Source organism: Papio anubis, chromosome 16 (assembly GCF_008728515.1).
Source record: "Papio anubis isolate 15944 chromosome 16, Panubis1.0, whole genome shotgun sequence".
NCBI lineage: Eukaryota > Metazoa > Chordata > Mammalia > Primates > Cercopithecidae > Papio > Papio anubis.
This window is the reverse complement of record NC_044991.1, coordinates 73,565,444-73,587,502: the sequence shown is the minus strand read 5'-3', so window position 1 is coordinate 73,587,502 and position 22,059 is coordinate 73,565,444. Positions and strand designations below refer to the sequence as shown.

Genomic DNA, 22,059 nt, shown 5'->3' with positions numbered 1-22,059 from the left:
TATATTTAACACAATATATTCCAAAATTATATTATAACATAATCAATATAAAATTATTAATGGGATATTTTATGTGCTTGTTTTTTGTACTGTTTTTGAAACCTGGTTTGTATTTTACACTGAGGGCAGCCTGTGCCACTTTTCAAGTGCATAGCAGCCACCTATGGCCAGGGATTGTGGTATTGGGCTGTACAGTGTCACACACTTTATATACCCTCTAGCATATTCTGAGATAACTATTGTTATCTGCACTTTACTGCTATCAATAGTGAAGTTTCTAAAAGAGGTTGCCTGCCAGGGATAATTCTAGAGTTTGTAAGTGGAGGAGGTGGGATTAGGACCTCTATCTGTTATCTTCCATCTGGTCTTTCTGTATACCTCATGCTTACTCTAGGGAGGTGCAAAGGAAGTTTGAGGATACAGGAAGTAGGGACCAAACTTCTTTAAAAACTTCAGTGTACAGCATATTCTAGCTTGTTCTGTGCTGAGATAGTGTGTCCAGATGTAGCAGTATCACCTGCCAAGGTGGCTCAGCAAGAAGCATATTTGGTGCAGTTGAAGAAAACCCTGCAAGGCAAGTCCTTCTTTGACCGTCACCACACCTCGGCCCAGCCTGGACTAAGTCTGGTCCCAGGACCTGGACAGAAAAACATACATACCATGCAGCATCTCAGAGGTGCTGGGAATACTAGGCTTGAGTTTACAGCCTGGCTTCTTTCTCTTTTTTTTTTTTTTTTTTGAGACAGAGTTTCACTCTTGTTGCCCAGGCTGGAGTGCAGTGGTGCCATCTCGGCTCACTGCAACCTCCACCTCCCGAGTTCAAGTGATTCTTGTGCCTCATCCTCCTGAGTAGCTGGGATTACAGGCATACGCCACCATGCCCGGCTGATTTTTGTATTTTTAGTAGAGACAAGGTTTCACCATTTTGGCCAGACTGGTATTGAACTCCTGATCTCAAGTGACCCGCCCACCTTGGCCTCCCAAAGTTCTGAGATTACAGGCATGAGCCAGCACACCCAGCCTACAGCCCCAGTTCAGCAGTTGCTCACTGAGTATCCACCATGTGACCAGCCCTGTTCTAGGCCATTTTTGGTGATTGGGCGGTGTATGTCATAGCCTTCATCTTCGGGATGCTTCAGGTATACTTGGAAAGACGAGACTGGATCACATAAAATGACTAGATGGCATGCAAGGCATCATGTGGTATAATGAAGAGCCAGAATCAGTATGGGCTAGAGGCTGCAAAGGGGCTGTCTTGGCCCAGCTGCATGATGTGTTTTTAAAAATGTTGGATTTAAACTCCTCTAGGCAAGGTGGTACTTTGCAGTGTTACAGACCCTACGTGGAGGCTGCTTGGTTTATTTACTTACCTGCTTGGCTGCCTAAGATATTTGAATTTTTAACCCTATTAGGCATGCTATGCTGGTTTACTGTGAGTCACTAGAAAATATTTGTTCAGCACTTATTATTTGCCAGGCATTGTATTGGCTGCTGCTTTGGAACTGATCATAACATTTTCCAAAGTTCTTCCACTGGGAAACAGTAATAATAATAGTGGAACACCAACAAATGCTTTGCCTTTTGTATTGACTTTCCTCCTGGACTGCCTTCACATATGCTCTCTCATTGTGTCAACAATACACAATATACCTGCCTAGCAGGTAGGGCTTTCTGTGTTGGGGAAACGTGGTTTCAGAGCTTTTGCAGTTTCTTCAGGTTCACACAGTTAGAAATCTGCTATTATGCTTAGTGCTTTATTATCCCACTTGATGCTCACAACAGCTTTACAGGGTAGGGTTGATGCTAATCCCCATTTTATAGGTAAGGAAATTGTTAGTGCTAGGATCCAAGTTCAGGCCTTTCTCACTCCAGAACACAGCTCCTAACTGTTAAGCTACACTGCCTCACTAGAAGGCCAGAGTTGGAAGAGAGCTCAAAAACATCTAGTGCAGACCCCCTGTAGATCAGGACCTGAGGTCCAGAAAGGCTTGTGCTTGTGGCAAAGCTGTGCTGCAGGAGGAGGACTAAACCAGAAGTGGAGGACCTAGGCCTTCTTTTGTCCCTAACTGGTGGCATGGCCTTGCCAGCTTCTCTGGACTTCAGTTCCCTTATTTATATAATGAAAGGGCTTGGCCTGATTTTACGCTGAGAACAATGCTGTGCTGTTATGGTCGGTATTGAAGGAGTTCACAGCCTGAGGTTTTAGTCATAACCCAGGACTCCTCCCAGCACACCACACTCTCTCCCTACCCAAGGTCCATCTCCTTGTGTAGCCACCGTTTTCTGAAGTTTAATTCTGAAGTTCATCTGTATTTTCCATCTCAGTTTCTGTTTCCTCTCATTTCCAAAAACCGAGGCAAGTGGTTTGTAAACACTGACTTTCTGTAAATTCATCTCCTCAGTCATTGTAGTTAGGGATTTGGAAAGTTCTAGGCAATTTCTTTTAAAGGCATTTAGTTAGGTCTGGAAGCACCCTGGAGGGAGTTTTCCTGTAGAATTCTATGGACACAGCTATGTGGCAGGCAGTGTGCTGCAAACTGGGGGAAGAGTAGATGGGGGAATAGACTCAGGCTTCTTGAGTCCTTGCCCTCAGGTTGTCAACTTTCCTGGAGCTGTGGGTCGACCTGGCCACCTGTTAACATCATCTGGAGTTTATAAATGACCTGGGGTGTGCATTCACAGCCAGAGTTGAGAACCACTGTTTCTCGGACTTTATCTGATCTAGAGCCTACGTCAGGCTTGAACCCACCCCCAGGATCTTGTGTGAAGACAGATTCTGATTGGGTGGGTCTAGGCTGGAGAGGTGCTTCCCCATTACTACAGGCTCCCAGGGATACTGCCGCTGCTGGTGTGCACATCACACCTATGGTAGCCAGGGAAGAGACTGCACATAGAGAATTGTAAATTAGTAGGATCATGAAGGTATGTATAAAAGACTGGGATCACAGATGAGGCTGCAATTAAATTTCCCTGAGGTAAGAGGATTAGGAAAGCCACATAGAAGAGTGATTATCTTAGCTGGGCCTTGAAGGTTGAGTAGAAGTTTGCCAGCTGGACAAGGAAGAGGAAATAATAGCACAAGCAAACATACAGACTCAGAAGAGCATGGTTTTTCAGGGAACAGGGGGTCTGGCGAGAACATGGCATCTGCAAAAGTGAGTCTGAAAGCCAGTTCCACCACAGAGCCACGGTGGAACTGGAGTAAGTTGAATGCTCTGCTAAGGAGCTTACTTAAACACTATTCTTTAAGTATAGGAACACTACAGAAGGTGTCTATGCAGGATAAGAGAAGACCCAGGCCGTTCTCACAGCAGGAATCAAGATGAAGAAACCCAAACAGTTCCCCTGCCCCCATACCCCTTCTCACCACACTTTTCCCTCTATGTAAGTTTGTGGCTTTTAACCGTGTTTGAATGAGTCCTGTGTCTAACACACTTCAACAAAAAGGGGACACTTCAGCTGCTGTTAGTACGGTGGTCCTTCCCAGGGTTTCCAGCAGTAAACATAAGAACCTTAATCTCTGCCAGTCAAATCCTCCCTTTTCTGTACCTCAGAGTCTCATCCTCATTCAGTGGACTGAACTAAGGGAAATTGAGTCACTTCTCAGATGAGAAGATTGCAGAGGGGAAGCCTTTATAGAGATTGTGTTCTCGATTAGAAAGAGGGCGTGACTCCAACTTGCCTTCCTGATGAGGTTGCATTCTGTTGCAGGAAACATAAACCAAACTTAACCCATGCCTCCTTCACCAAATCAAAAGCAAAATAACTGAACAAAAAGCACGCATCCATTCTTATCCTTAAACGAATAGGGGAAAGGAGGGGAACTGGAAACCTGGCATTCTTCATCCCAAATTCCTCACTAATAGGAGGGGATCATCTTTCACTTCCTTCCTTAAGATGGGTTTTCCAACCCTGCTGTCAGAATCCAGCTCTGTGAAGCAGCAGTCACTGCATGGGTGATTGATAAGCTCCATGGGGCTTCTGTAACAGTGCTGATTTTATAATCACACCTTCTAGAAGCCACTTAGAGACTGCTCCATTGGAGACACTAATGTTCCTATTTTTCTCTACTTTTCCCAGCTCTATGTTTGAAAACCTGGCCTTTCATTCTTATGACTTACAGTAAAATTGTCTTCAGGTCAGTGTGTGCCTATCTCCTGTTTTGTAGCATTTTGAGTTTTCCAAATCATCCTTATAACTGTAATGCTTAAAGAGGAGTGGAAGGGAGAAGGGTGGAGAGTTGTTTAATCCGGAAGGGGCCCTCTGGGCCTGGATGTGGAACTACAGGTCCCTCATGCTGGTGGTTTGCAATTGAGCTACAGTACTGCTGAGTGGCGGAGCAAGAGGCTATTTATAACCCTGAGAATTTTGCAATGTTATTGAATTCCTTTGACCTAATTTCCACTTCCTTTCTAGAATGAAAATGAAGGGAGTAAGCAAACACGTGCTGGAAGGGTTCCCTATAAGGAGATCCTTTATCCTGGGAATATTATCTGGCGAACAGAATTATTTCTAGTCTCCTATCTCCTGATGTTTCTTTTCCATAGGGAGAAAAGCAGAGGGATGTTTTCCTCTTTCTTTTAACTAGAGTTAGGGGTGCTAGCCCTGATTTTTCAGTAAGACTTATTCTGATGTTTGATATGAAAACAACAGTTTTTTATTTTATTTTTATTTTTTAATAGAGACAGGATCTCACTCTGTCACTCAGGCTAGAGTTCAGTGACATGATCATAGTTCACTGCAGCCTCAAACTCCTGGACTCAAGCAACTCTCCTGCCTCAGCCTCCTACAGGCACATGCCACCATGCCCAGCTAATTTTTTATTTTTTGTAGAGACAGGTCTTGAACTCCTGGCCTGAAGTGATCCTCCTGCCTTGACCTCCCAAAGCATTGGGATTACAGGTGTGAGCCACTGCGCCCAGCCAAAACAAACTGTTAAACAATGGAAATACTTTGTAGTTAAAGGGTATTGGGACAGAGAGGGAACACCAGACAACCTGCACAGTTCATGTCTGTCTGTCTGTCTGGAGCCAGCCTGGTTCACAGGAGTGGAAGAAGTCAGAGCCATTGGGTTTAAGCAGACACAGGTGCTTACTGAGCCTTCACTGGACACCAAGTGCTGTGCTAGGTTATGAGACTGCAGAGTTATACCTGTCCTGGAGGAGGAGCTAGTGGAGATAGGTAAATATGTAACTGTATTAGAGTATGACAAAATCATACTCATTAATGGAAGTATGAACAGGATGCTATGAGAACACAGAGGCCCCTATCTTATTTACTTTTGCCAGGGAAAGTAGAGAAAGCTAAGACTAGTACAAGGAGGAGGTAATATCTGAACTAGGCTTTGATGCTTGAATAGGAGCTCTTCTGACAGTCAGTAGGAGGAAAAGAATGTGCAGAAGTACAGAGGAATTGAAAGAACATGGCCTGCCTTATAGAAATAGCGGGTAGTCCAGGGAAGAGTGGTTGACTGTAAAGGACCAAATAGCACATGAGGGAGTGTGGCCCACCTGTAGACAGTGGAGTGCTGTCTTCTGTTACAATGATGAGTTCTTGTTGTGAAGGTTTCTGAGCCTCAGTGTGCTCTGGTTTCAGATACACAAACCAGAAATCTCCACAAAGCATCTGCTGCAGGTCAGTGCAGAGCCACCTGCTTTCTCATGGCTTTCCAGCAACACCAGACAACCTGGGATCAAATTCTAGCTGTGCCACTTGCTAGCTGTGTGACACTGAGCCTTCTACTTAACTCTTCTGTGCCTCCATTTTCTTATCTCTAAAGTGGGGATAATAACATACCACACAGCATTACTGTGTGGATTAAATGAATTAATATATGTAAAGCCTTAAAATAGTGCCTTAGCATTATGTAATTGCTAGTTAATGTCATCATCTCTAAGGAAGTATTAGGTAGAGGGATGAGAACTAGCTTTAGAGTCCTAAGACCTAAGCTTGAGACCCAGTTCTGATGTGTTGGGTTGATTTATTGTTTTATTTCTTATCCCTCCCTTCCTTTTTTTTCTTCCTTCCTTCTTTTGGGAGGGAGATGGAGAACAAGTTTGTCAATCCATTTGAACTTCAGTTGCCTTACCTGTAAGATAGGAATGTTTTTCAGAGTTCTTATGAGCATCAACTATAATAATGATATAGAAGTGAGCAATCAACTATAAAGAGGCTACCTGGGCTGGTAGTGGCTCACCCGTGTAATCCCAGCACTTTGGGAGGCCGAGGCGGGTGGATCACCTGAGGTCAGGAGTTCAAGACCAGCCTGGCCAACATGGTGAAACCCCGTCTCTACTAAAAATACAAAAATTAGCTGGGCGTGGTAGTGAGTGTAATCCCAGCTACTCGGGAGGCTGAGGCAGGAGAATCGCTTGAACCCAGGAGGCAGAGGTTGGAGTGAGTCGAAATCACACCATGCACTTCAGCCTGGGTGACAAGAGCAAGACTCCATCTTAAAAATAAATAAATAAATAAATAAATAAATAAATAGGCTACCTGTACGTTACTATTAGATATATGATTACTATGAAGTTACCATATAACCGATCTGTTTCAAACAAATCAGACTTATCTAGTGGATAAGAGCAAACCAGAGCAAACCCATGGGTTTTGCTCTCGTTAGTTCAGCCATCGTTAATTAAGTGCTTACCCAGTACCATCATCGTATGCCAGTGATGCTGCTGTCTGCTCGGACCTCCATTTTAGAGTTCCTGCAGAGCTTGGGGGCAGTTTTGGTCTTAGGCTTATTAGTTGCAATGAGTAGAAATATAGACTAGCTTAATTTATAGGAGTTTTATTGGCAGGATACAGGTGGACTTTCAGGTACCCCAAGCATAGGAAGTATAGCCACGTAATCTGGAAAGTTAGCAGGTAATGGCTTTTCCCATCTCTTTCTGATTTCTGGCCTCAGCTCATTTAGATATTTCTGGATTCCTCCTGCAGAATAACTTCCTCTGAAAGACTCTTGGTTTTTTATTCTCCATATCTTTGGCTTATGCGAATCTTTGGCTTGCCATGGTATTCACTCTGAAGCTTACTATGATCTTACTTCTCCAGGGCCATTATCACCCAGTTCCCTTAGTCTGTGTCTTTTGTATGTATGTATGTATGTATGTATTTATTTGTGATGGAGTCTCATTCCGTCGCCCAGGCTGGAGTGTAATGGTGCAATCTATGCTCACTGCAACCTCCACCTCCCAGGTTCAAGCGATCCTCCCTGCCTCAGCCTCCCAAATAGTTGGGATTACAGGTGCCTGCCACCACGCCCGGCTACTTTTTGTATTTTTACTAGAGACGGGGTTTTGCCATGTTGGCCAGGCTGGTCTCAAACTCCTGACCTCAGGTGATCCACCCGCCTCGGCCTCCCAAAGTGCTGGGATTACAGACATGCGCCACCACGCCCATGTGGTGTCTGTGTCTTTTGGCCAGTCTGTGTCTTTTAAATTCAAGAGAAAGAATTGGAATAGTTTAGCTAAAGTTGGGTATTCACTTTGGTCCCATCAGCTATGGCAGGGTTGTGGAGAGTGTCATTCAGTTCAGAGAGGCTGCCTGGGCTTTCTGGGAAGGACAGAGTCACTGAGAACGGGGGCTTATTAATATCTTTCAAATAGTTTGGTGGTTGCAAATCTCCATGCTTTAAAATGTGTATGAATTTTTGAACAGCCGAGAATCATTCAGGGCTAACTTTAATGAAGAGAGTCAATCTAGGATATGTCATATGGGGTCAACAGAAAATAATAGCTATAACCTAATGAGCTTTAGCTTATTTATCTCCAAAGATGGTGTTCGGAAAGGAGTTAAAAATCATGTGGTTTGTTTCTTAGCAGCAGCATCGAAATTAAGGAAGGGTGTAACTTCATTTGGTAAGGACTTTAAAATGGGCATCCTCACTTGGATTTTTTAAATTCCACTTACAAATCATGGACTTTTAGACTTAGAAGGTACCTGAGACATGCTTTAGTTCTACACTCACATCTTTCAATAGAACAAAGCTGAGATTTGGTTAAAGGGGCATGGGGTATACATTGTGAAAGACCTAGGATTGGGTTCTGAGGCCTTTGGCTATAAATCCAGTCACTTTTTTCAGCAGGGACAATTATTCCAGCCCAGTGCTCTTTCTGTTGTACCTTTTGTGCCTGCTTATTTTAAAAATAAGAAGAAGCCAAACTAAACAAATGATCTAAAAAGTCATATCGTATAGTTCCATTTATATGAAGTACAAAAACAGGCAAAACTCATGGATGATGATAAGAAGTCAGAAATTCCCCTTTAAAGGACTGGAAGGATTGACGGGAAGAGGAAATATGAAGTAATTTTCTAGGGTGATGAAAATGTTCAGTGTCTTGTTTTGAGTGGTGGTTACGAGGAGATGCATGTGTATATTTATATATACAAACATATGTACCTTTAAGCCCTCTGCATTTTATTGTGTGTAAATTATACCTCAGTTTTTAAAATTGACCTCACAGCCGTGCAGTCCTGTCTACTAATTGCAGGAGCTTTGCCGATAAGGATAAGGATGCATCTTGAGGCATCCAGAGATTGATGGCGCCACCCCTGGAATGAGAGGTCCCTGCCTTCCTGTAACTGGAGCAGAGCATTTTCCCCAGAAATTATGCAGATAGGGCCAGTTTCTTTTCTGAGGTTTGTTGTGTGTCTAGGCACATAAAAATTACATGTGAAAAATTCTGCCATGAGCTGCAGAAGTTACGGAACCTTTCGGGGCCGTAAGACCAACCCACTTCAATCCCTTTAGGCCGTGTTTAATTGCAGTGGACAGAAGTTGAGGCTGGCTCAGAGGAAAAGGGGGAAGCATTGGCCGAAGCCAGTCCAAGTTCTGTCCCCCCATTATGACTTACTAGCTGGGTGACCTTGGGCACTTAACAAAACACTGAGCTCTAGTTGTGCCATCTTCCAATGGAGGTGATAATCCTCTTCTGCCTAATCCATGGGGCTGCTGGGAGGACACAATAAAATAAATGAAAGCACTTGGAAAGCTAGTTCCTTTACATTGTCATGGTCTGGAAATGTTGGCTTTTTATGACAGCAGACTTCTGAAGCATCCAGGAAATGGTCATGAAAGCATCCCTCTTTCTGAGGCCGGTGGGCTTGTCAGGAACAGGACTTTTACTCCTTTTTATCAAAGAGGTTTATACTTACCAGGCTGTGAGAACTGACATCTGTGTTTGGGCTGAAAAATTGATAGCATACATGCATAATAGCCTCGCGACAGTTATGCTTTGTACGCCAGGAGAGGCAGGTGGTCCCCATTAGCGAGGCATGAATTGTGGGTGAATGGCTAAACCTGGAGGATGCAGAAAGGTCTTTTTCATTAAGAGAGAGGCCTCTCCTGAACCTGTAGGCAAGGAGTATAAATATACATTGAAATAATCCATCAGCCAAGTGACTTTCCTTCGTCAGACCTTGGAGAGAGAATGCTTTAGTTACTGCTTGGAATACCAGTAAGCTATCAGAGTTGCCTAGGATACCAGTCACATGGGCCCATCTTCCAGACTTGCTCAAGATGATTTATTTTCCTTTATTTTGGAGAGAAGTGGGGGAGGGGGTCAGAGGTACTTGCAAAGCCTTGTCCTTGTAAGAGGGGCACTTATGTGAGGATATGCTTACCTCCCTCCACTTGAGTTGTCAGCCGCCCTTGCCCTTGGCAATAGGGACAAAAATAGCATTTCCTGTCCCAGTTCTCTTCCCCATTTTCTGATGTCGTCCCACACAGAGGAGGCTTTGCATTGTGTCCTTTGAGGGGAAAGGAGTGGCATCGATGAGTGTGGGGGAAGCAAGAGAGCATGAGGCTGGGCCCCGCTGACGCTGGGATCTTCCTAGGGTGACTGCAGAAAGAAGTTGCCTGGCTCCTCTAGCTAACCACTCAACCAAGAAAGGCTGTCTATTCTTATCTGTCTCGGAGCATATGCTTCTCTCCTCCCAAGGTCTCAAGACAGAAATTTGCAGTAAATACGTTCTTCTAGCACTGAGTCCTCTTGACTCTTAAACTGAAGCGCCACACTGGCACATCCTGCTGCTGGCTGATCTATGGATGATAGATTGTTTGTCCCATTTCTTCTTGCTGATAAAATCTCAAGAAACAAAACCCCAAGGAGAGGTTATGGTATGATCTAGGAAAATTCAAACCAAGTAGTTTCATGTGTTACTTTATGCAGTGTCTGTCTTCAGACTCTTCAAAACATGTAACAAGAGTGAAAAATGAAGAAATACTCTGACTTTTTCTACCTTTCTGATTCTTTCTCCCCAGGCAGCTGTGTCTGTTTTTGTCTCACAGAATTAGAGCCCATTGGGAACGATGCCACCACCATCAGACATTGTCAAAGTGGCCATTGAGTGGCCAGGTGCTAACGCCCAGCTCCTTGAAATCGACCAGGTACGCTCCTGAAGTGAGAAGCAGTGGTTCAAGGAAAGGCACCTGGGGAGCGCATGGCAGAGGACATCTTGAGGGATGGGGACCACTGGCAATCAAGAATAAGAACCAGCAACAGGAAGCCTAAGCTTTGGGCCTGGCCTACCCTAGGGAAGGTCGGTCACCATGGCTTGGGAGAGGCTTCCTCTTCAACAAAAGCTATTAGGAAAGAAGTTCATTCTCATGCCCCAGCTTGACCCTACTTGGCAGCCCTCTTGTCAGAACCTTGGCATGAGTAGGATGTTGCTGCTGTTGAAGGCTTTCTCTCTCTCTCTTTCAGAAACGGCCCCTGGCATCCATTATCAAGGAAGTTTGTGATGGGTAGGTTGAAATGACCTCATTTTCGACAGTGGCAGCTCCGACTGAAGGAGCACTGCCACACCTCAAGGGGAGTTCTGGGAAGGATCTCCAGTTAGGCAGGTCCCCAGCATGGGTGTCTTGGGAATCATTGTCTTGGGAAGGAAGTACAGTTGACAACAATACCCCTAAGACGTTTATACTTCTTAATTTTTTCCTTAAAGTCTAGCATTGCTCTGCTTGAGGTCCTGGTAGGATCTGAGACCCCTCCTCAGTTCTGCACACCTCCTTTTGTGGTGCTCATCTTTACAAAAGGCTGAGGCCATGATTTTTTTCAACGTGACAACCTAAAGCTTTGTTTTTTCCCACTGTATTCCAAATAGGCCACCCAATCCCTTGAGCAACTCTATTGAAAATTATTTATGAGCAGCTTCTGGACAAAAGAGTGGCCAAGTGGGATATACTGTTTTTCTCTTGCATAGGTGGTCGTTGCCAAACCCAGAGTATTATACCCTCCGTTACGCAGATGGTCCTCAGCTGTACATCACCGAACAGGTTAGTACAGGGAGAGGCAAAATCACTATGGGCCTTGCTTGGAAGTAAACCACCCAAGGAGACACACTATTTATCTTCACTCAGCATCCAGGTCGCTTTCATGTGTTGGGTAAAGAGTCACTCTCTGGACAGACTGGGAAGCACCAGCCCTTGTTCCTCCCTAGTGGCTGGAAAAAGGTGACTTTTACTTCGTGAGGGCCCAGGGTGCTAGAAGAGGATTTTAGAAGCTCTTTGCCAAGGAACAAGCAGGAGAAGAGGGCCCAACTGAAGAGCTTCAGTTACATCTACTATAAAAAAGACAACATTATTGTTGATTCAACTTGCTTGTACCACTTTAACATTTTATCTTAGTTACTTTTTTTGTTTGTTTTTCACTACCTAGACTCGCAGTGACATTAAGAATGGGACAATCTTACAACTGGCTATCTCCCCGGTACGTATTCTTCCTTCCTTAGGAGTTTATTCATGTCACAAACAAATATGGGCACCTACCATGGGCCAGGTTATGTTCTAGAAACAAGGACTCTGGAGATGAGAAAGTCAGTCTTTTTGTATCAGGAAATAGTGCAGGAAAATAAGTCTGTCTTGGTTCTCATCACCTAGTGGGGAGTAAACAAATGCAATAGAAGGCCTGTCTCAAGGGTCTTGAGAGAAAGTTGCTTAGGGAGCTGTGGGAACTCACAAAAGGGACCACCTAACTCAGCCTGGAGATTTCCAGAAAGCCTTGCCAGAGAAGGGGTCACTTAGCTCAGATGTTAAAGGATGAGCAAGAATTAGCTTGAGAAATAAGAAAAGGAAAGGTATTCCAATCAGAGAAATCAGCATATGCCAAGGCACAGAGGTGTGCTGTGTTTGGGAAAAGCAGGAGTGCTGGGTGGCTGGCAGCTTTTAGCAAACATTGAGAAGCCAGATATTCAAGGCTCCTTGATGGCCTGCTCATAGCTTTGAACTCTGTCCAGAAGGAAACTAGGGACATTGAAGGATTTTAAGCAGGAAGATATTTTATGTTTAGATTTTAAGTTTTAGAAAGATCACTTGAGTGACCGTGTGGAAGATGGGCCTTAAGAAGAAGGTTGGTGGTAGTAGGAACCTTTGAAAAGGCTAAGGAGGAATGTTAAAAGCCCAGTGAAGGCAAATGGTAATGGAGATGAAAGGATGGATTTGAAGAGTATCTAGGAGGTAAGCTTTATGAGTATGGTGATATGCTGGATGTGGAAGGAAAGGGGAGAATGGAGGATGAGCCTGGTTTCTGCAAGAGCAGCCCTTAAAGGTCACTAAGGAAGCAACCAGAAGGGTAGAAAGAACACCAAGAATGTGAAGTGACTGAGGAGCTTTGGGCAGGGAGAGTGTCAAGACTGAGGAAAGTATGGTCTGCAGTTTTTAATGGGCAGAGAGCTTTAGTAAACTGAGAACAAAAAAGCTGTCTAATGACTTGGGAGGTGAAGAGGACATGTGATATTCACAAAAAAGTGATGTAGGGAGGCCAGGTGGCCAGACTGAAGCGGGTCAAGTAAAAGAAAGGTAAAACAGTAAGGACTTTGAGTCTACTGCTGTATCAAGAAGCTTGGTTTTAAAACACAGAGAAGGTGATAACACGAAGGGGACGTGGAGTCAAAAAGATGTGCTTTTTAAAAGCAGGTAAAGCATTCATGTGTTTCACAAATCAAAAATTTTCACAGAGATGTAGCAAAAGGTCTCCCCCCAACTCCTGCCCCCATGTGCCCAGTTCCCCACCTTTCTGACCCTTCATGGTTCTTGTTTCTGTTGCAATGTTTTATGTGCCCTTAAGAATGTGTTCAGATGGAAGAGAGGAAGGTTGAAGGTGCAGGAAAGCAGGTAATCAATAGAACAGGACCTTAGTGGACCAGGAGAGGAAGGACTCAAAGCCCAGGTAGAGGGAATCACCTTGACTGCTAGGCCCATGAGGAAGACAGCCAATATGGTTGCACCTTTGGTTACATTTGTAGAAGGGCAGCCAGAAAATTAAGGGCATGGTGTCACCTCTTTTCTTGGTGCAGAGAGACTGGTTCATCTGAGAGGAGGAGAGATACGAAGTGATATCAGCCAACGTTTACTGAATGCCTGTATTTTGCTAAATACTTTGTGTAATTAAATCACCTAATCTTTACAAACATCCCACGAGATAGGTACTCTTGATAGCCGCATTCTGTAGACAAGGAAACTGAGGCTTACAGAGGTTAAATTACTTGCCACGTGTCACATAGCTAATAAAGTAGCCAAGCTCGCTCTCAGACCCAGGTCTGTCTGACTCTAGGCCCATATTCGTCCCATCATGTTCTTCTGCCTCCCCCTCTTCTCCTGAACTCTTCTTATCTTAAGGACTTCATTCTTCCCTCCTAAGCTCTGGTAATTTAATACGACAGCCTGGGAGTTACTCACTTTTATGGAAGTGCCAACACATTTCACAGACCTCTTGCACAGTGTAGTTGGCTTTCCCAGAAGCACATCTCTCTGGAGCAGGAGGCAGCAGCCCGGAAATGCTGTCTCAGGAGGAAAATTGACATTTGGAGTTGGAAGTTTCTAAGTGGGATGCAGACCAGTGCTCTTCAGATTGTTCTATGCTGTGCCCTTTTCCCGTGGCGCACATTTTGTCCACTGTAGAGATAGTGAGGGCTTCTTTATCGCAGAGAGCATTGTGCTTTGAAGGGCCATCTTTGTAATAGTAAAAGAGAGGCAAAGAAAGGGGAGAGGGCCAGCAGGCCCGACTCCTTGGCGGTAGCAGGAATTGGGCTCCAGTCATTTGCTTAACACTGAGAAAAAGGAAAGAAGACAGGAGTGTTTTGCTCTTAAGTCTCTTGCTTTCTAGTGGAGAACATTAAATTAACACCCAAAAAACAGAGAATGATGAAACAATAAATTGTGAGGCACTATATAGTAACAAGCTCAGCAGAAGGAAAGCCCGGTGAATGCTAGAGGAGGGATTTTAGCCGCAGCTTGCAGAAAAGGAGGCGGGCATCCTGCTAGGAAAAGTTCATGTGCTAGGAGGAGGTTTTGTCTTCACCAGACTGCATTTTCAAAAAACGATTGGAAAATTGTTTCTGGCTCCTTGATGTTCTTAAAGTTTCCCCAGAACTCTCACTTTGAGGAACAATCATACGGATTTTGAGAGAAAGTTTTTAAAACATTGCCAGGCTTTTCACATTTTCAGATTAAAAGGGACCTTAGAGGACATCAGATCAAATTCTTCACCCAATGCAAGAATCCCTTCTACAGCGTCTTTGACAGATGGTTGTCCAGATTCTCCTTGATTGCTTCTGGTGACAGGGAGCTTAATACCTCAAGAGAAACCTCTTCTGCTGTCTAACAGTTTTATAAATTTCATTTTATTTTATTTATTTATTTATTTTTTGAGATGGAGTCTTGCTGTGTTGCCCAGGCTAGAGTACAGTGGCATGATCTTGGCTCACCGCAGCCTCCGCCTCCTGGGTTCAAGCAATTCTCCTCCCTCAGCCTCCTGAGTAGCTGGGATTACAGGCGCATGCCACCATGCCCAGCTAATTTTTGTATTTTTAATAGAGACAGGGTTTTACCATGTTAGTCAGGTTGGTCTCGAACTCCTGACCACGTGATCTGCCCGCCTCAGCCTCCCAAAGTACTGGGATTACAGGTGTAAGCCACCGTGCCTGGCCAATTTTATTTTATTTTTTATTTTTTATTTATTTTATTTTTATTTTATTTTTTTTTGAGACAGAGTCTCCCTCTGTCTCCCAGGCTGGAGTGCAGTGGCACGATCTCAGCTCACTACAAGCTCCACCTCCCAGGTTCATGCCATTCTCCTGCCTCAGCCTCCCAAGTAGCTGGGACTACAAGCGCCCGCCACCACGCCCAGCTAATTTTTTTGTAGTTTTAGTAGAGACGGGGTTTCACAGTGTTAGCCAGGATAGTCTCGATCTCCTGACCTCGTGATCCGCCCGCCTCGGCCTCCCAAAGTGCTGGGATTACAGGCATGAGCCACTGTGCCCGGCCTATTTTTTATTTTTGAGAGAGAGTCTTGTTTTGTTACCCAGGCTGCAGTGCAGTGGCACAGTCCTAGCTCACTGCAACCTTGAACTCCTGGGCTCAAGCAGTCTTCCCACCTCAGCCTCCTGAGTAGCTAGGACTATAGGTGTGCACCACCACACCTGGCTCATTTTAAAAATTTTTTCGTGGAGACAGGGTGTCACTCTGTTGCCCAGGTTGGTGTCTAATTCCTGACCTCAAGCAATCCTGCCTTGACCTTTCAGAGTCATGGGATTACAGGCATGAGCCACTGCACCCAGCCAGACAGCTTTAATTAATAGAAAACCTTCTTCTATTAAACCAATATCTGTTTCTCTGTGATTTACCATCGTTAGTGGGCGTCCCAGATGTCTCTGGTCTTCCCTTGGTAGAAATTTTTTAAATCCACAGACCAAAGTGGTACAGAAAAGATGCAGATAACTATAGATTGGTTTTGGCATACTAATAACTCCCTGATTGATCCCACAAACATTTATTTGGCAACTCCTAAGCAGTGTGAGAAAACTAGTTCTGCCTCAGGTTTGGATGTCCACAGAAGGGCCTCTGTGAGCTATCCACAGAGTAGTAACCTTCTCCAAGGAGCAGATGGCACATATGTTGTCCCTGGCCTCCTAGTCCCGGGCTGCACGCCAGCTGATGGAGAGGACCCAGTCATCCAACATGGAGACCCGGCTGGATGCCATGAAGGAGCTGGCCAAGCTCTCTGCCGACGTGACTTTCGCTACTGAGTTCATCAACATGGATGGCATCATTGTGCTGACAAGGCTCGTGGAAAGTGGAACCAAGCTCTTGTCCCAGTGAGTATGACTAAGGTCTCGTTCCAAGGACTTTGATAATTTACTACATCCCACAGGGCATCCTAGTCTCATTTCCCTTGAGTCAAATAAGGAGTTTATTGAGTATCACCTGCGTACAGAGCAGTGTGCCAAGCACTAGAGTCCATACCGAGAGACAGAATTCCATATTGTGGTTCCAAATCGTGTAGTCTATTTGGGATCTCACAAATAATAGTACAAAACAGTACTGTGCCAAGTGAGCAGTAAAAATAGGGGCTAGAGAAGTCAGGAGGAGAGCGGTCAGGTGGTGACAGACCTGTTAATTGCCGGAAATGATTGGTCCGATGAGGGTTAGCGAGCAGATGCTCCAGTATCTCCCAGGTATCTGTTTGTAATCATCCCCTGCTCCTCCCTCTCCAGTCACCTCCCATCCCATACAAACACACACACACACACACACACACACACACACACACAGAGGCCTTCCTTTGTGTTTACCACAGGTTTCAACCTACCCATTCACCATCACCCTGCCACACTTTTGCACAGGGAGGAAGAGACCAGAACTTTGTGATACCCACAAGCATCTTCATCATACCTCAGAGTTGACATGCATGTGGTGGGCAGCTGTGCCTTATGAGCAGCAGTCAGTAAACTGGTGCTTGGAGCCTAACCTGCCGAAGAGGGAATCAGAAATCTTCTCAGCCCATAGATCAACTATTGAAATTTTCAGCCAAATCGAGTAACTAATCAGAGATATTTGTTTTACATATTGGATCTTCCAGGTGTACTGAAGTCCTGAAGCCTTCAGCTGTTATCAGCACTGACATAGTTCTACAGTCTCCCGAGAGTGCAGGGTTAGACTGGCCTTAGTTTCTCTCTCTTTAGCCTGAGGATAATACCTTGCAGTATTATTGTGAGAAGTATTGTTAATGAGAATGCGTCTGAACATGCTTTGTAAATAGGAATATCATCTGTTAATTCTAGAGCACTGTACAGATATATAAAGGATTAAATGTATAAGGAGAAGAGAAAACATTTTAATCCTTATTCTCTACCAGCACTAGAATAAGAGCTTTGCATAAATCATCATCATGCCCTCTCTACAACCCTGCGAGGTTAACGCTGTGAGACTAATTTGATTTTACAGAGGAAGAAATTGAATTTTGAAAAGATAAAATTTGCTTGGTTAGTAAGGTGGACAGGAACTGAACCCATCTCTTGCACTCTACTGCCTCTTGGCCTAAAGGTTAACATGGCATGTACACTTCCTTAGGTTCCCCCGACAGGTGTTGGAGTTTGACAAAGGTCCAATGTCTTCTTTGGTCTTGGGGAATAGATAAGGGATTCTGTGTCTCTGGGATGAAGCATATGGAGATAGAAGATCTAATTACCCAGCAGCACTTTTTTTCTTTTCTTTTTTTTTTTTTGCAGCGATAGATACCTGGGCTGAATCTGCTCTACATCTGGCTAGGTGTGCACACAGGCACTTACAGTTACAGTTGCATCGACTGATTTCCCATGGGGTGTTCACATTAAAATTCATCTTTTTTGTGGCTGCCCTCACACCTGTGTTTCCCAATCTGAATCCTTGTCTATTTTGTGTGTGTGTTGCACGTGTCTCAGCTACAGTGAAATGCTGGCATTCACCCTGACTGCCTTCCTAGAGCTCATGGACCATGGCATTGTCTCCTGGGACATGGTTTCAATCACCTTTATTAAGCAGGTGAGGCCTCCAATATTCTGTCTTTCTTTCCTCCCTCAGCTGCCAGTTCACAGGGCTTAAGGGGAGATACAGGCAATATCGCCATTCTGGTGAGACCAGCTTTATATCCCCCGGGGCCAGATTTTTCATCCTCAAGCTCTGGTCTTCTGTGGCTTCTGAAAGATTTGCATTTTGTTATACTCTCAGGGCCTGCACTGAGATGGAACTGAACCGTCAGAACTAAATATGATCAGAGTAGAATTAGATCGTCAGTGAGACTGGGGATAAAGCCAGCCAGTCAACCAGTACTAGCCCTGAGTCTTTTGACCGACTTCCTGAGCTCTCTCTTCTCTTTGTATTAAAAAAAAAAAAAAAAAGTACATTTCATTTGTAATTCTGCCTTCTATTTACAAATCTGCAAGGTAGCCTGTTTGGATTGTCAGACTAAGCTCAGTGGGTAAGAGGGGTGACTTCTGGTTTTACCCTCCTTTCTTTTACACAAAGGAGCAGTGTCAATTCAGAAAACTAAACTAAAACCAATGAATAATATTCTATCTGCTGCCCTAGAGCTTCACCTATCATTGGCTTAGGACATTGGGACTCCCTGACACTGGACACAAGTGAAATGACCATGTGTCAAGGATATTATAATGAGGACTGAGAAGAAGGATTAGAGGAAAAGGCTTCAAGGTCCTTTCTACCTCTCAGAAGTCTAAGTGTGTTTAGGGAGAATGTGTGTCAGTGGAGGTACATGGAGATAAAATAAGATCCCAGTATCAGTAAAATTCTCTGCTTTTGTATACCACTTTCTCAAGCTGGAACCCTTATTTTGATAAAAAGAATTAAGCTTTTAGATTCTGAACAATCACGATTAAGTGGATACTATAATCTGATATTAAGGTATCCATGCCAAGGGAATCCCTGGCACATTGGCCAGGGTAGCTATAAACCAGATACCACTATCCACCTAGCAACAGCTGCCCAAATGTGAAGCAGAGAGAGCTTCAAGGGCTAGCATCAGATGCTTATCTTCTATCTTTCTTGGGCCCTGAGCTTCTCAATTGATGTACCATCTCTGGGTCTAGATTGCAGGGTATGTGAGCCAGCCCATGGTGGATGTGTCAATCCTTCAGAGGTCCCTGGCCATTCTGGAGAGCATGGTCTTGAACAGCCAGAGCCTGTATCAGAAGATAGCCGAGGAAATCACCGTGGGACAGCTCATCTCACACCTCCAGGTGTGAGTAAAAGACCCTACACCTCCCTCCCTTCACTCGTATGTCTTCTTCTCTCCTCTTATTTTAAGTCTTCCAATCCTACTCTGCTTTGCTTATATTCCAAGCTGCTGATTGGCTTCTATATTCATTCATCACCTCTTCCACACTCCTGCCAGAATTTCTCCCATCATTCAGACCTGATCATGTCATGCTCCTGCCTAACATCCTCTGTAACTCTCTCTGCCCCTGAGGTTAAAATGAAGATTTTCCCAGTCTTCCCATACTACCCTGGTACCAGGCAAAATTACATGCTTTCTCCCACATGGGCCCAATAGTCTCTGTTTGTACCTATGATAATTGGATAAAATACTGGATTTTTATTATCTGTTGCCCATTTTGAACTTAGAGCCCCCTGGAAACAGACCAATCATTGTATCCCCTGTTTTGATTTAAGTAGAGGCTCAATTAGTACTTGTTGAATGAATGCTCACTGAACTGATGATGCGCTGTGGGTGATTTGTAAGAAGTATCACACAGGGCGTGAGTTTGGAATATCAGTTCAAATCCAGGCTCTTGTGCATACTGGGTCACTGCCATCAGCAAGTAACCTAGTCTCTTCTGGCCTCAGTTTCTTCATCTCTAGAATAGGTTAATCATCTTCACCTCTCACCCTGTGAAGATCAAAGGAGATTTTTTAAAGGTCCAGCATAGTGGCCAGTATGGGTTAGGTATTCAGTAAATTCAGGGACTTTTTTCCTTTGTTTGTTAGGACTCTTATCACATCCTAAAACATTTTGCCAGATAATGAGACCATATGACAAATGAACCCATTGGAGTAATGTTTCTCCCATCTCCGTTGTTTTTACTTCACTTCCAACCAACCTACACCATGTAAGGAAGCTGGACTTTGCAAAACAGCGGTGGCACTCCTGTTGATTCTCTTCTGACTGTTGCTCACTTCTGTCTTTTTGGACATTGTCAGAATGTTGCCAGAATCCCCCACCAGTTCAAGGGGAAGTCATAGCTCCCAGATTTGGGAGTTTATAGTGGCCCTGTCTTCGCTCAGCTATGCTCCCAACTTGCTTCTCCCCACTAATCCAAGTAAACAGAAAGCACAATTATTTCTTTGCAACTCTGATTTCTCCTTATCACTTTTTTTTTTTTTGAGACGGAGTCTCGCTCTGTCACCCAGGCTGGAGTGCAGTGGTCGGATCTCAGCTCACTGCAAGCTCTGCCTCCCGGGTTCACGCCATTCTCCTGCCTCAGCCTCCTGAGTAGCTGGGACTACAGGCGCCCGCCACCTCGCCCGGCTAATTTTTTTTTGTATTTTTAGTAGAGATGTTAGCCAGTGTGGTCTCGATCGCCTGACCTCGTGATCTGCCCGTCTCGGCCTCCCAAAGTGCTGGGATTACAGGCTTGAGCCACTGCGCCCGGCCTCTCCTTGTCACTTTTAAGGAATTTTCAGCCTCAGCTTTCTTTGCTTTTCTTTTTTGAGACAGGCTCTCACTCTGTCGCCCAGGCTGGAGCACAGTGGCATGATCATAACTCACTGCAGGCTCAGGCGATCCTCCCCATCTCAGCCTCCCGAGTAGCTGGAATCACAGGCACACTCCATCACACCTGGCTAGTTTTTTTTTTTTTTTTTTTTTTTTGTAGAGACAAGGTCTTGCCGTGTTGTCCAGACTGGTCTCAAACTGTTGGGCTCAAGCAGTCCTCCCACCCCAGCCTCCTGAGTAGCTGGGACTACAGGTGTGAGCCACCATGCCTGGTCTAGCCTCAGCTTTCATACCCAGTGAGCCACCAAGGTTGATTAAGGTGAGAGGGACATTATAAACTCCAGATAGAGAATTCTGATCTTCCTGTAACCTCACATCTACCTCGCTGTTTTTTTTTGTCTCTGAATTCAAGTGGCCCCAGTTGCCTCCCGAGGGATGATAGGGGAACGTGGCGTTTCATAGGGGCCAATCATGAATACTTTCAGCCCACAGCTGTCACCAGAACTTATATTTGGGCTGAGGAACACTTAGTGCCCTCTGTTAGACTCCCTGGGTACCATGTGACTAACCAGGAAGCCTGTCAGACCCTCTGGAAAGACAGCCACAGAATGCACCCAAGACATGGCAGGTGGAGATGTCAAGTACCAGGATTGTAAGATTCCAGAGAATGATTGTAGTTATTTTGTTTGTTCATAATAAAAGAAGTTTATAGTCAAAGACTTTAAAAATACAGAAAAACCCAAAAAGTAAATTATTTGCCCATTATTTCACCTCCAGACATACCCACTGTTAAACATTAAATTGAATGTCCCTTCAGTATTTTTAACAAAATCGGGATCTCATTATATATACTATGTGGACCTTGATTTTTTTTAGCTGAATAATATATCTTGAACATTTCTCCATGTCAAAGATTTTTCTAAAAGGGTAGTTCTGCGTCTTTTTTGAAACCTAGACACCTTTGAAAATCTGGTAACAAGTATGTACTCTCACCAGTGTGGAAAAAAATACCACTTAGTTAGCAAACTGCATAGAACAATTTCTGTATCATTCCTGGGGTTCACAAACACTCTAAGCCCATCCCTGAATCCCAGGTTGAGAATCTTGACCCTAAAACATGACTTTTAATAACTAATTAAGATTCTCATATGTATAAACAGTTAGCTAATGTGATCATTTGGATTACTTCCCATTGTTTTTTAAGTAGTACTTTAATGAAACGCCTTATCAGTAAATCTTGCACAGCTCTCTGATTACTGTCTTAGGATAAATTCCTATTAGTGAAATTGCTGGGTCAAGAGCATGATCACTTTGCTTATAATCTGTGAGTGATTGTTTTAAACCATCTCTAAGCATCATCTTGCTGTTCAGTCTTCTAATCTCCCTCTGCCTTCTTTCTCCATTGACACAGCTCCAACCAGGAGATTCAGACCTACGCCATTGCACTGATTAATGCACTCTTTCTGAAGGCTCCTGAGGACAAGAGACAGGTCTGTGGCTGCCTTTTCATATTTTTCATCTGGGCTTTTCTGAGAGAATTCTCACCCCATGTACTCTTTGCTGTGCA

General features: G+C 44.3%; 1 protein-coding gene across 5 annotated transcripts in view; it reads left to right on the top strand.

The window, feature by feature from the left end:
* Positions 1-22,059, top strand: part of ELMO2 (engulfment and cell motility 2) — a 47,982-nt gene that overhangs the window by 8,510 nt on the left and 17,413 nt on the right. For 4 of the 5 annotated variants that reach the window (XM_003904657.5, XM_021920978.2, XM_009216000.4 and 1 more), the window contains exons 2-9: positions 10,268-10,393; positions 10,710-10,750; positions 11,209-11,281; positions 11,664-11,714; positions 15,917-16,098; positions 17,704-17,803; positions 18,868-19,019; positions 21,904-21,982. In XM_003904657.5, the coding sequence (XP_003904706.1) occupies positions 10,316-10,393; positions 10,710-10,750; positions 11,209-11,281; positions 11,664-11,714; positions 15,917-16,098; positions 17,704-17,803; positions 18,868-19,019; positions 21,904-21,982 (756 nt within the window). In that variant the 5' untranslated portion in view covers positions 10,268-10,315. Of the gene's footprint in view, positions 1-10,267; positions 10,394-10,709; positions 10,751-11,208; positions 11,282-11,663; positions 11,715-15,916; positions 16,099-17,532; positions 17,552-17,703; positions 17,804-18,867; positions 19,020-21,903; positions 21,983-22,059 lie in introns of those variants that run through there. The other variant, XM_021920979.2, reaches the window with a different exon arrangement.